Source organism: Cricetulus griseus, unplaced genomic scaffold (assembly GCF_003668045.3).
Source record: "Cricetulus griseus strain 17A/GY unplaced genomic scaffold, alternate assembly CriGri-PICRH-1.0 unplaced_scaffold_1, whole genome shotgun sequence".
Taxonomy (NCBI): domain Eukaryota; kingdom Metazoa; phylum Chordata; class Mammalia; order Rodentia; family Cricetidae; genus Cricetulus; species Cricetulus griseus.
The window spans coordinates 2205289-2219225 of NW_023276808.1; the positions used below are offsets into that span (position 1 = coordinate 2205289).

General features: G+C 43.2%; 2 protein-coding genes across 3 annotated transcripts in view; one reads left to right on the forward strand and one right to left on the reverse strand.

The window, feature by feature from the left end:
* The window catches only part of LOC113837974 (mothers against decapentaplegic homolog 1-like), a 42425-nt gene that overhangs the window by 11209 nt on the left and 17279 nt on the right, over window positions 1-13937 (forward strand). The window contains 1 exon segment of the mRNA XM_035453534.1: window positions 7174-7261. Within this exon segment, the coding sequence (XP_035309425.1) occupies window positions 7174-7261 (88 nt within the window).
* On the reverse strand, window positions 6423-7136 carry LOC113838679 (GTPase KRas-like). Of its 2 annotated transcripts, none has more exons than XM_035453604.1 (2): window positions 6665-7136; window positions 6423-6540 (listed from the first exon to the last, which is right to left on the reverse strand). In XM_035453604.1, exons 1-2 carry the CDS (start codon window positions 7111-7113, stop codon window positions 6423-6425), a joined length of 567 nt encoding a protein of 188 aa, XP_035309495.1. In that variant the 5' UTR covers window positions 7114-7136. The 2 variants fall into 2 exon arrangements, with proteins under 2 accessions (XP_035309495.1, XP_035309494.1); XM_035453603.1 differs by having other exon boundaries at window positions 6423-6516; window positions 6641-7136.

The following is a 13937-nucleotide window of genomic DNA, read 5'->3' on the forward strand; positions in this document are numbered from 1 at the left end:
CTCTACACCACAGTAAAGCAGCTGGTTAATTCCTGTAACTGTGAGAACAAATGAATAATTCCTTTTATTTGCAAATCAACTGGTTTTGTGTTTCAGTGCCTGGTATATAAAAGGCTTGAATTTAATGAGCATTTTTTACAGAGTTTATAATACAGACATAGGCTTTAAATTCCAAATGAATTGTTTGCCAAACCTGGTAACTGTGTTCATTATTCACAGGTTTAAAGAAGATCCCTATTGGAATCCATTTCAAACATTTTATTTTGTTTTGTTTTTTTATACTGTTTGATTTTGTTTTCTTTTGTTAATTTTTTCTATTCTCCTCTGCTCTTATACATTGAGTACCTTTATTCCAACACTAACAGGTTTTCTCTACTGGAAAATTTGAAATAAACCTGTCATTATTAAATCCTTTGATTTAAAATATGTCATTTGATTTGATTTAAAAATGTGTCATTTTCTTTCTTTGCTTCTTAAAATTTGGGATTGGTCGGTAAGATGTGGTCTCTTGAGTGATCTCGCCAGATACAAAAAGCTCAGTTGGTAAAGTGGGGACATGGAACCTGGCTTGGTAAAAGAACAGAGTATTCTAAAGTCAGGAGAAAGGAAACAGAAGGTTTGGGGGTGTGAGTATATGTGCCAGCAGGGGCCAGAGACATCAGATACCCCTGGAGATGGAGAATGACAGTTGTGAGCCACCTGATATGAGTTCTGGGACCTGAACTCTAGTTCTTGAAAGAGCAGTATGCGTGCTCTTAAGCACTGAGCCAGCCTTCCACCTCCAGCTGGCATAGTTTTACACATGGAAAGCTTGCTGGCTCCTTTTGTTATGTTTCACATGCTAAAATTACGATGAGGTAGTTCTGGGAATATCCAGCTCACCAGTACTCTAATCTTCGGCTCCTTATTGGCAAAAAGAGACCTGCACGAGTGACTAAGCCTCAGATCTTAAGATGGAGAGTGCATTAAAATGTGTCCCATGCAGCCTTGGAGTCTTCAAAGGGAACAGAAGAAAAGAGTTGGTGTCAGAATAGGACTTGCGATAACAGAAGCAGAGTCTAGGTAAAGAAGCAAGGTAGAAAGGAGCTAGGTTGTTGACTTGGAAACTGGAGGGTGGGGCAACAAGCCAAGAGATGCAAGAGACCCCCAGAATCTGAAATAAAGCAAAAGCCTGGGTATTGGCTGAGAAGAGAAGAAGGCTCTCTGCTTCACTTCCCATGCATCTGGGGTGACACCAGTCTTTGCCAGTCCTCTGCCCACAGCTGTGGCCCTCACCTTTAAGGTTGTAGGTGCTGCTCCCTACCAGCTGCTGTGTGGACAGCATTTGTCATCCTGCTTATATATTCCAGAAACTGATGAATTCTTTATTGTTTTTAAATGATTGTTATTGCTGGGGGAAGTTATTATTTTAAATTATGGTATTAATGGGATCCTCACTTTCTATACAGATTATTCACGTCCTTTGGTCTACTGTCTTATGGGAAAGCTCCCACGAACTTCAATACTCCAGACACTAGGTGATGATGTGTGAGTCAGGTAATTCACAAAGCCCAAAATGGTTGAGCCTTGAAGGACAGGGCACGCTGCCAGAGGCAAAGTTTGAAGCCCTTATCATCAGATACAGATTAATTGTTAGTTCTATTTAGAGCAGGGTGTAGCTCAGTGAGCTGAACATGATGTCAGCAATTCTAAAGACCCTGCTTAAAACTCAGAACTAAAGACAGAAAGAGACACCCACACAGAGGGAATGTGAAGTCTCTATTCAGCTATTTGGAAGCACCCCTGGTACTAGGCTGTACCCTACAGACAGCACAAGATGATACACACATTTCCAAAACAATGGGAAAATTACATTAATGACGCATGAATTTCTCCGTTGTTCATAACAGTGAGTATCATTCATTCATGCTCAGTTAAATATCTGCTCCGCACAGTTAAAGGACTACTGCCTGGTGTTAAAGGCTCAGTCGTGAATGAGAGTGAGTCAGATTGCAGGGCATCCCTCCTGCAATCACACAAACCTCTGGAAAATAGCATCGCTGGTCAGTGCTTTGCAGGAGCCTGGGGAGATGGGGGTGCTGGCCTGGAATTGAGGGGGAGAAGATTGTACCTGTGTGACTAGACTTAAGAAGAGCCTTATTGGGTATTTTATGTGTGTGCACATACCATTATTGCACAGACAATTCTGATAGGAGTACTCAGCTTCTGGGGGAGGGGCATTGTTTTATTTTTTTCTGTGAAATAAAGAACCTGGATGAATGAATGATCTGTTAGGTGCTTTCCATATTTAAAGCTACCTCTTGAAATATGCGTGTTCATTAAAAATCAAATTTGCATATATATATATATATATATATATATATATATATATATGTCCATGTACACATATACACATGCACTTTCTGTTCTGAAATAGTTTGTTTGAAAAAAACTTGACCATTATTTAATCATATGTCTTATACACACATGGGAAGAGAGAGGACAGTTAAGCATCTACATATAATATAAAAATAATTTCCCTTTCCACTTAAAATGACCTGACATGAGCAAACACATATTTAATTCTTGCTGGGAGTCATGTTGACTAAAGAAAGGCATTTTGATTAGTTTTTAGGCATGATGCATTCCCAGAGGATTCTGGCTCCCGGGTTTATTTTAAACCTGAAAATCCGTGACATGTTAGGATGACAGTGTTAACCCTTGCTGTGGAACCATCGTATATGCCAGCAGATGGCTGAATCTGTTTGTGCATGCTGCCCTCTGGCTGCCCTTGGCCACCACTGAGTCCAAGTATTGGGTGAAAGCCTGGAGATTTGGATGAACGACAAGATACCTGGTCCACTTTCTGAGAGAATGACTCTCACCTTTATTGTGGAGCAGCCTAAAATACAAACTTACAAAAACCCCAGGTGAAAGGGTTCACAACAGGATATTAGTAGGGTGAGGTCAGATAAAGAGGGGGTACCCATGGTAATGCAGGAAAACAACTCAGAGACCCTGTGATGTCTGGGTCCCAAAATCTCCCCCTTCTTTATATAACAAAACAGTTATCAAGTAAGAACTATAAGATTTTAACCATTATATTTTAGTGTGTTACTATAACTATCTATCTTCAACTACGTGAAAGACCATAGAAGGATAATATATAAACTCTAGAAATGACAGAGACATCTTGCTTCCTAGACAGTCACCCAAAATTTCTTGGTAATGTTGGGGCATCCATTTTTAGCCAACAGGTCACAATGTGTCTGACAGACTTCTCAGCAAAGCATGGAATTCTACACTCCCCACCTGCTTTGGCAGTTTGTCTGTCACCTTTTTTCTGTTTCCTGTAGAATATCTGGCAGATTCTTCCATGAAGTCAGAACCTTTTATGACTGTCCATCTTGTTTCAGCAGTCACTTTCCTTTGGGCACTGCATGTCCAGTGTATAAAGCAACAAGCAAACAATTCAGGCAGGAGCAGCTTCTTGCCCAAATGGCTAGTCTTGCCACATCAAAGGCAAACTTTATTTCTTTGATGCCCATCTTCCTCTCAGATTTAACTGTTGTGCCAAGCGAAGTTGTGTCTCACTGTCAAGAAAAACCCTAAACCATTTAAATGCCATATACTCCATAGGTCTTTGAATGGTTTGAAGAATATCTACATATCTAGAAAATCTAACTAATATCAACAAATGAGGATCCATTCCAATACAAATTATCATTTCTATATCCCATTCCTCTTTTTTCCTTTAAAAAGTGATTGACTGTAACCACTACCATCTCTAACTGACCAATTATAAATGAAAACAAATATAAGGATCAGCTGGGCCACTGCTTCACGGGGTCCTGCCCCATGAAACCATACCAGTATGAAAGGAATCTACAGCTCTTCACCTCCATGGAAAAAAAACAGAAATTTCTCTCCCACATAAACTGTACTTTAACAATTGTTGCTCCTTCCCCAGCAATTAATTATTTAAAGACAACACAATAGCATTCTTTTGTTAACAGTCACACATTTACGATCACACTTCATACACACGTGTGGCCACAGCATACATACAGAAAATACATACGTCTTTTAAACAAAACTCACAAAGGAGAGGAGATGTCAGGGGATGGCCATCCTTACCATAGCTTGGCCTCTTTGGAGGATCTTCAGGACTGCCTCATCTTTGACCATTCCTGTATGGTCTTTTGTAGGGATTTGGTCTATTCTTTATCTATTTGGACATATTCTCCTTTCTCATCTGGTGTGACAATGATGTGGATGTCTTGTGGTGAGGTCTCGGGGAGAGCGCCTGGAAGTCCAGAGCTATGTAATTGGCATTGCCAGTACTCTTTTTTGGAGCTGGGTTGTTAGTGACACTGGGTACAGGGGATGAAGACATTGGGTTCTGCATAGAGACACAGTTCTCCTCACTGTCTCCAGAGTCTGTATTGGAGACCCAACAGTAGTACTTGGAGGACCTTGGGTTAAAGTTGTGGTTGAACGTGGACCAAGACTTGGTGACAAATGAATTGAAAGGGAGCTCATTGATGACAGTGTTGTTACTCAGGTCAAGGGGTACTGACTTTGCTTTTCGGACAGGCTTGAGGATCTCACTTCCTCGGCTGGTAAAGTGATGGGGCATTTTGCTCAAGGGTTTATGGGCATATAATTGAAATCAGAGCTGGCACTATCTGATTGACCCACGATAGTCTTTTCTAGTGATTTAGCAAACCAGCAGGCAGTTTCTTCACCTCGTGTTGGATACTTGTAGTCAATGACTGGAGGTCTTTTTTGAGGGAAGCCCCTGCAAGGTGTCTTGGGGTGCGGTGGGGGAGCAAAGTCCACTGGGAGGTCTCCAAATTCCCCACACAGGGTGTTTCTGGGTGCCTTGAAGGTGTACACAGCCTCACTATCTGCTGCAGACCCTGCTCGGAGCAGGGGCTGACTGGAGCTGCTGAATTCAGCTGAAGAAGAGCAGAGATTATGACTGACTAAAGAAAGGTTTCTCAGGGTGTCAATGCTCTCTTTAGTTTGACTGAAGCCGCAGATCTGACAGATGCTCTGGACCCACCTATTCCTGTCAGCCTCTGTCTCAGCCACCAGGTAAAAGATGTGCTCACTGATAATAATATCAAACATGAACCTCTGTTGGAGCTCTTGTTTGTTGAAGGTCAGGGCTACATCCAACTGTGTACAGAAGTTTAGGTTGATGATCCCCAGGGGTTTCTTGCAGTGTTCATTCTTATAGTATTCTAGAACATCTGGGTCACCACACATCTCACTGCTCCGCAGGATGAATCAGTGTTTCTTCCAAGCATAGTGCCCCAACCTTTTCTCAGGAAGTGATTTCTCCAGCCAGCCTGTGCACACCACATCAGTTTCGTCTGACTGGAGCAGTTCATGGAGGAGGGATTCCTCAGAGGTAGATTTCCGGGATTTCTTTAATAATTTTCTTAACATTATTGCTTAATCCAGTGTTAAAATGAAATCTTACCAGTGCCTTGTCTCTTTAAACTTTCTCTGTGTTATTGACTGTGATCTCTATTCCAATCCAACTCTCTTAGGAGTTGAGGTACCTATTTTCCAGTACCTTTTGCAATCCACCCTCACAACTCCTTACTTGCTTACCAGCATTCTGAGGGTGATCTCTCAGGGTCCCCTTTCGTTCCTGTTCCCAGTGGGACCTTAATTTGTGGCTGCTCTTGGCCACCACTAAGTCTGATTATTGGGCAAAAGCATGGAGATTTGGATGAACCACAAGATGCCTGGTTCTGTTTCTGAGAGACTGTTCCTCACTTTTATTTTGAAGCAGCCTTGTATACAAACTTCCAAAGTCCCAGGTCAAAGGGTTCGCATCATGATCCTAGTGGGGCAAGGTTAGGAAAACAGGAGTTACCAGTGGTTATACTGAAAAACAACTCTTAGAGACCCTATGGGGGCTGAGTCCCAACACTTAACACTCTAACTAGACTTATGAAGGATGATAAACTCTAGGACATGCTAAAAGTGAATCAAGGGAAGCCCAAAAATCTATGATTCCAAAGTCTTAGGTCTCAATGCAGCTGTAATTACTAATTAAATCACTCAATGACTAGGTGAAACAGAGCAGAGATGGATCAAAAGCTTCACTACTCCGGGTCACACAATGCTCACATCTGGTAAGAGAATTAGCATGCACCAAACCCTGGGAAGACAGTCTCAGGTCTTTAGTCTCTTCCACAGGCATTGCTAGTTGAAGTCCAAAACCCAGGGAATACTGGCACTTAGAGAAAAGAGGTTTCCACTGTCACTTTAAAATAAGCATTTAAGATAAAAGCTGAAAGTTTGCACGAACAGAAAAAAAATAGAATTAGGTAATACTAAAGCAAATGCTAATAATTCAGTGTAATGTACAAAAATTACCACTTTTACTTGAGTATGCCTTAAGAAAAAAGTACAAATTGTATTTACATAATTATACAATTTGTCTTTGACTTCTTTTTCTTCTTTTTACCATCTTTGCTCACCTTTTCTTTATGCTTTCGAATTTCTCGGACTAATGTATAGAAGGCATCATCAACACCCAGATTACATTACAATGCATTTTTTAATCTTCACACGGCCAGGAGTCTTTTCTTCTTTACTGATTTTTTTCAATCTGTACTGTCGGATCTCTCTCACCAATGTATAAAAAGCATCCTCCACTCTCTGTCTTGTCTTTGCTGAGGTTTCAATAAATGGAATCCCATAACTTCCTGCTAAGTCCTGAGCCTGTTTTGTGTCTACTGTTCTAGAAGGCAAATCACATTTATTCCCTACTAGGACCATAGGCACATCTTCAGCGTCTTTTACTCTTTTGATTTGTTCTCTATAATGGTGAATAGCTTCAAATGATTTAGTATTATTCGTGGCAAATACACAAAGAAAGCCCTCCCCAGTCCTCATGTACTGGTCCCTCATTGCACTGTACTCCTCTAGACCTGCTGTGTCGAGAATGTCCAAGTGACAGATTTCTCTATCAATTACTACTTGTTTCCTGTAGGAGTCCTCTATTGTAGGATCATATTCATCCACAAAGAGATTCTGAATTAGCTGTATCGTCAAGGCACTCTTGCCTACGCCATCAGCTCCAACTACCACAAGTTTATACTCAGTCATTTTCAGCAGGCCTCTACCCGTGGCGTGCCACACCTCAGGTCCCTTGCTGGCTCTCTCCAGGTACGAAATGGAGCGGGAGCCGGACTCTGGGCAAGCCGCCGCCTTCCTCCTCCCCCTCCACTGCCGCCTCAGCTGCAGAATCGCAACAGTAGTAATTTTTAAACTACGTCTGATCCAATTAATATCACCCAGAAACCTCTGAAAACCATTTAAAGTTTGAAGGGTGTCCAGCCGAAGACTAATCTTTTGAGGGTGCACCCCATTTGCCACAACCAAGCATGTCTTAGGTTTGGCTCCCTCACTGACCTTCTTATTTCCCTGCATAACAGAAGCAATAACTTGTCCCATAATGTGGTGTCCATCTATATCTCTACAAATGCAAATGTAATCATTGAGTCTTTTGGCCTTGTGAGGTGGTAAAGCCTCTTTACAATACTTGTTGGCATTTTTTAAAGCTAGTTTTCTAAATATAGACATGACATTATCGGTATCCCCAAATATGCAGCCTGAAAGCAGCTGCTGAGATCTGTGCATATACAGCTGGATCATAAAGAATTTGATGACCTAGGTCTGCATAGGCTCCCGTACCAGTAAGCATTTCTGAGTTCTTTTCAGGGTAACCGGCAGCCATGTTGCGCTGTACCATTTGGTTACATAGCTGTTGGAATTCACCTCTCCAAATCAAATAATCTCCCCTGGACAGCACAGCTGGACATAATTGTTGCCAATCACTGGGCGTGCAATTCAAGGCCACAAAGAATTAAAAAATGGTCAGAGTAATAAAAGTTACATGAGGCCTGTAAGCCATAACTGCCTCTTTCAGGTGTTTAATATCCTTATAATTAAGAGGGGAATGCTCTCTTTGATTCTGGCCTTGGGGAGCAACTATCGCTATGATTGGGAACATCACTGGGCCACTCTGCTTTTCAGGAAAGGCCAAAGGAAAACAGAGAGCGCTAGAATTTCGAGCAGGAGGATGAGACTCAAGGGAACATTTAGCTTATGTTATAATTTAATGTACCTTTCCAGTTCTTCACTTTCCTTAGTCTAATCCCCTGAATATGAGGGAGAGAGCCCAAAGGAAGTGTCACTAGAAGCTTGAAGTGACCTAACAGACTCTTGGTTCTGAGCCTCGGCTAAGGCAGCCTTTGCTTCCTCAACCTGCTTTTTCACTTCAACAATATTACTAAGAAGTGCTTCTTTGACAAGAGGGCACAGAGAAAAAGTAACAGTTGGTATGGCATTCGGCCCATCTCTGTGTAATGCCCTTTGTAGGTCTGTCCTCACCTGCTCCCCATCAACAACACTAAGGTTACCAGGGATTAAAAACCAAGGGCTGACCTCTTGTACAGTTTTTAAAGTCTGGGTGTTGTCTTGTACTTAATACTGGTGCCCTAGATTATTGGACAATTGTCCAATTAGTTCCCCATAAGAGAGTAAGAACTAGCTGCACCCATATCCCATACACTCGTTCCTTACCTTAATGCTGGCAAGTCTTCCCGGTTGATCCTTCTGTGTCTCCCCTTCTTTCCCAAATCTTGGTGGGACCTCCAATTTTCATAATGTCCAGCTCTACAACCTTCTCATGGTTTCTGGCAGGGAATCTGAGGATTAGATTAAAAACAACACAGATGGTCACTCTTGCAAGGAGAAGGCAGTTTATTTCAAAGGGAAGTAGGTTTATACACCAACAGCAGCCACAGTGTAAATTTACTCAGATCAAGCTCCATGCCCCCAAGCCCCCCTCAATGCGTGGATAATTTACATTCTTGCATACGGTCTAGGTGGAAGGAGGAAAATAGGAAGTAAACACCTAGTCACAAGACAGATGGTGGATCCTAAGGGTACTGTGGATCACCATTAATAACTAGAAGAACAGCAGACCCCAAAGAGGTCCCCAACAGGACTTCTCTGTGTAGCCCTAGCTATCATGGATCTAACTCTGTAGACCAGGCTGGACTTGAACTCAAGGAGATCTGCCTGCCTCTGCTTCCCAAGTGCTGGGTTTAAAGTCATGTGCCAACTCCGCTCAGGTAAAATGTTATGTATTTTGTGTTTCATGAGCATTGGTGTTTTGCCTGAATGTATGTCTGTGAGAGGGTGCTGGGTCCCTTGGAAATGGAGTTGCAGATGGTTGTGCATAGTTATTCAGTCTAGAGGAACTGGAGCAATGGCTCAGAGGTTAAGAGCACTGGCTGTTCTTCAGGGTTCCTGAGTTCGATTCCCAGCAACCACATGGTGGCTCACAACCATCTGTAATGTGTTCCAGTGCCCTCTCCCAGTATTCAGGGCAGGCACATATGCAGGAAGAATGCTATACACAGAATAAATGAACAAACATTTGAAAAAATCCCATCTATCTTGTGCCTCTGGGCTTTTACCTTTCTCTATTCTCTATCTCTTTCCTTCTTACTCTGTTGCGGCTGTTTGGCTGTCCCCTGGTGTTCTCTCTCCCATTTTCTCCTGTTTCCCTTTTCCTCTCTCTCTTCTTCTGTTTATTCTCTCTGCCCATCAGGCCTGTCTATCCCTCTCTCCTGCCTAGCTATTGACATTTCAGCTCTTTATTAGACCAGTCAAGTGTGTTGGGCCGGCAAAGTAACATAGCTTCACAAAGATAAACAAATGTAACATAAAAGAATGTAACACATCTTCAACTAATATCCCACAACAGCTGTGAACTGCCATGTGAGTATTGGGAATTGAACCCTGGGTCCTCTGCAAGAGGAGCCCAGGTTCTTAATAGCGAACTATCTTTCCAACCCAATGAAACAATAATTTTAAAAATTAGAAAAATAGGCTGGGAGTTGGTGTTGCCTGCCTTTAATCCCAGGACTCGGGAGACACAGGCTGGCTCCTCTGCGTGTTCAAGGCCAGCCTGGTCTACCAAGCAAGTCCCAGGACAGCCTCCAAAGCCACAGAGTAACCCTGTCTCAAATAAAACAAAAAGAGACAGAGACAGAGAGAGAGAGATTTGATAGCAGGGGCCAAAAAGGTGGCAGCACAGCAGATAAAGGCACTGACTATCAATGCTGATGACAAAGTTCAACCACCTATGGAAGTTTAAACATTTATTACTCAGGAAGGAAAAACATGTTCTCCACATATATAACCACAAGTGCTAGGACCAAAGGCTTGTGATATATGCCAGTCTTGTTTGTTTTAGCCAATATAATGTCTTACTAAAAAGTACCTGTAGGGGCTAGTGAGATGGTTCCTCAGGAAAAGGTACCTGAGAACATGAGTTTAGTGCCTGCAGTCCACAGTGTAAAAGGAGAGGCTTTTGCAAACTGTCATCCAACAATGCCCACAATGGGCTCCTGCATTAATTAAGAAAAGACCCACAGGGGCTGTAGGGATGGCTCTGTGCTGAGGAGCACTTGCCGCTGGGCATGTATACAGATATAGCCCACAAAATACTTTTTGAGACAGGGTCTCATTGTATATCTCTAACTAACCTGGAATTTGATATGTAGACCAGGCTGGCCTCCAACTCACAGAGATCTGCCTGCCTCTGCCTCCTGAGTGCCAGGATTTAAGTTGTGCACCACCATACCCAACTCACACAAAATAATTTTTAAGTACAATTGGAAAGTCCTGTATATATTTATGTAATCAAATATGTGTAACATCACCTTGGCACCTTGGACAGGTCTTTTTTTGTTTGTTCATTTGTTTTTTAGATAGTATTTCTCTGTGTAGCCCTGGATGTTCTGGAATTCACTCTGTATTAACAGGATGGCTTTGAATGCACAGAGATCTGCTTGCTTCTGTCTCCTGAGTGCTGGGATCAAAGGTGTGTGCCACCATCGCCAGGCCTTGAACAGTTTGTTGCTTTTGTGTTCTACTTGCTTTCTTTTGGGGGTGTGTGTGTGCTGGGAATCAAACTCAGGATGTTGCATGCACCAGGCAAGAGCCCTACTACTGAGCTACACCTATAGCCCCTGGCTTTTTGAGCCAGAGCCTCACTATACACCCAGGCAAGTCGAATGGAACATCCTCCTACATACATGGTAGCCTCTGTCTACCATGTACTGGTGGGCATCACAGGTGTGTGCCACACAGCATCCTGAGAACACTGAACTCTGGAGACAGGGGCAGAAGATAGATTCCATGTCCCCAGGAAATTCCCCCATCATGTTTACCGGCTGGCTTTTACACAGGCTGAAGATCTGCCACTCAGCTAGGCTGCCTGTGAAGATCTGGCCTCCAGCCTCAGCCTGAACCAAACCCTAACTGAACTAGACAAGGAACTAAAAGACCTTGGTGATCCCGGCACGCTTCTGCTGTGTGAGGGCCTTAGGTACCCAGACTACAAACTGCAGACCCTCCAGTGAGTGGAGTTCCTGATTCAGCATGCTTGTCCTGTCTTCTCTGTCCATGGAGGCTGTGGGCCCACCCATTAACTCACCAGCTCTAGCTACATAATGTTGCTGTCAAATTTTCCTGCCACAGGGTCTTTACTCACACATCACTGAAACCACTGAAATGGCTCTTCTCTTCTGCTGTATATTTAGTTTCCAGGGGAGGTGCTGGAGAGATGGCTCAGGGGTTGAGAGCACTGGCTGCTTTTCCAGAGGTCCTGAGTTCACCCCAGTGACCATATGATGGCTCAAAACCATTTATAATGAGATCATTTGCCCTCTTCTGGCCTGCAGGCATACATACTAGCAGAACACTGTATACATGCACACATACACATATACATACATACATACATACGTACACACACACACACACACACACACACACACACACACACACACACACATTTTTCTGGAGGGAGATTGGTTAATCTTTCAGGTCTCAGAACAAATACCACTGACCAAAGTGTACCCTCTGTTCTACTTGGCTTTCTGTTACTGTGATAAAAAGCATAACCAAAGGCAACTTCAGGAAGCAAGAGTTTATTTTATACTACAGGTTATATAGCTCTTCACTGAGGGAAACCAAGGCAGAAGCCTGAAACAATAAAAAAACACAGAAATTTTCTGCTTACTGGTTGGTTCCCTGTGGCTTGCTCTGCTACTTGCTTTTATACAACCCAGCCCTATTGGCCCAGGGATATACTACCTGCAATGGGCTCCTGCAACAATTAACCATCAAGGTTTCTCTGTGTAACAGCCCTGGATGTCCTTGAACTTGCTATGTATACAAGGCTAGCCTCAAACTCAGAACTATCGCCCTACCTCTGCCTCCTGAGTGTTGGGGTTAAATGTGTACATCAGCACAGCCCCACACCTTTCTCCTTTTTTAAAAATTACAAAATTTGACAGATGTGGCTTTCAGCCTGCATGCATGCTTTTGACCAAGCTCTTGCCTGGTACCCACAGAGTCCAGAAGACAAGTTTAGATTGCCTGGGACTTGAGTTACAGCCTATTGTGAGTGTCTGGCCCTTTCCTTCTGTCCTGTCTTCCTCTCTGCCTTCTTCCCTTGCCTCTCTCAAAGGTGGGAAAGGCCATACCGCTGCACCCAGCATACTAATTTGGCATGTAAGCCCAGCCCTGGTGACCTAACCAAAAGGCATAGGACACAATCACCTTGACCATCACTCCCTCTAGGTTGGGCATTTGCCTACTGGGCTTAGACACATGTGCAGGAATTGCCCATGTGCTGCAAGTCAACACCTGTCCCTGACAATTGGGTCTGAGCTTCAACAACTTGGGAGACAGGGGCCTGTGGCTGCTGTGGGAAGGCCTGAGGCACCGACCTGCAGACTTCAGGAACTGTGGTGAGTGTTTTGCTTAGGAGGAGGGCGACAGGAGTAGCATGGGGATGCTAATGGTGTCATGAACCACTACACACTGGCTGCTTAAGTAGGAATTTTAAGACCAGCCTCAGCTTTATAGCTACTATCAGGCAACCGTGGGATATGGGAGTTGCTACTTCAAAAAACAGCACAGAAAACAACAATGGTTATTTTCATTCTAAAGGCAGGAAACACATAAACATAACTGAGCCAGGGAGTGATAGCTGGAGCCTTTAATGCCAGCACTCGAGAGGCAGAGGCAGGAGGACCTCTGGGAGTTCCATGCCAGCCTGGTATACACAGCAAGCTTCAGGACAGGCAACAAATGTTGCAAAGTGAAACCATGTCTCAAAAAACCAAAAATAGAAAATGTGGTATCTCAAGTTCCTGCTCCTGCCACCATGCTAACCACTTGCTTCCATAACTCCACACATAAGTGGAGATAGAAAAGAAGAATCTCCCATCCTATAAAAAGCAACCCCCCATTAGACAAACATACACATACATAAATACACACACACACACACACACACACACACACACACACACACACACTTGACAAACCTTGGGGTGTTTAGAAACTGCTTGGGGAATAAGGCATTTATTAATTTGGGCATTTTCTTTTCATCTATGGGTAAGTGTATCTGGGCTTGCAGTGTGCACAGAGGCCAGAAGATGGCATCAGATGCCTGGGAGTATCAGTTACAGGATGTTGTGAAACAATTAAACCAAACTTGGCTCCTCTAGAAGAGCAGTCTTAACCACTGAGCCATATCTCCAGCTCTTGTTATTGGGATATTAGGTTTCTGTTATCTATTACTATACTGGCTATACTCTCAGACTCACCCTGATTGACAACAGTGCTGCTCAGTATAACTTTACTTCCTGTACTTTTTCTTTTTTTCCCTCGAGGAAGGGTTTCTCTGTGGCTTTGGAACCAGATTTGTAGACCAGGCTGGTCTCCAACTCTCAGCGATATTCCTGCCTCTGCCTTCTGTGTGCTGGGATTAAAAAGGCATGGGTCACCATTGCTTGGATTTTGCTTTATTTTTGTAAATATTTATTTATTATGTACGC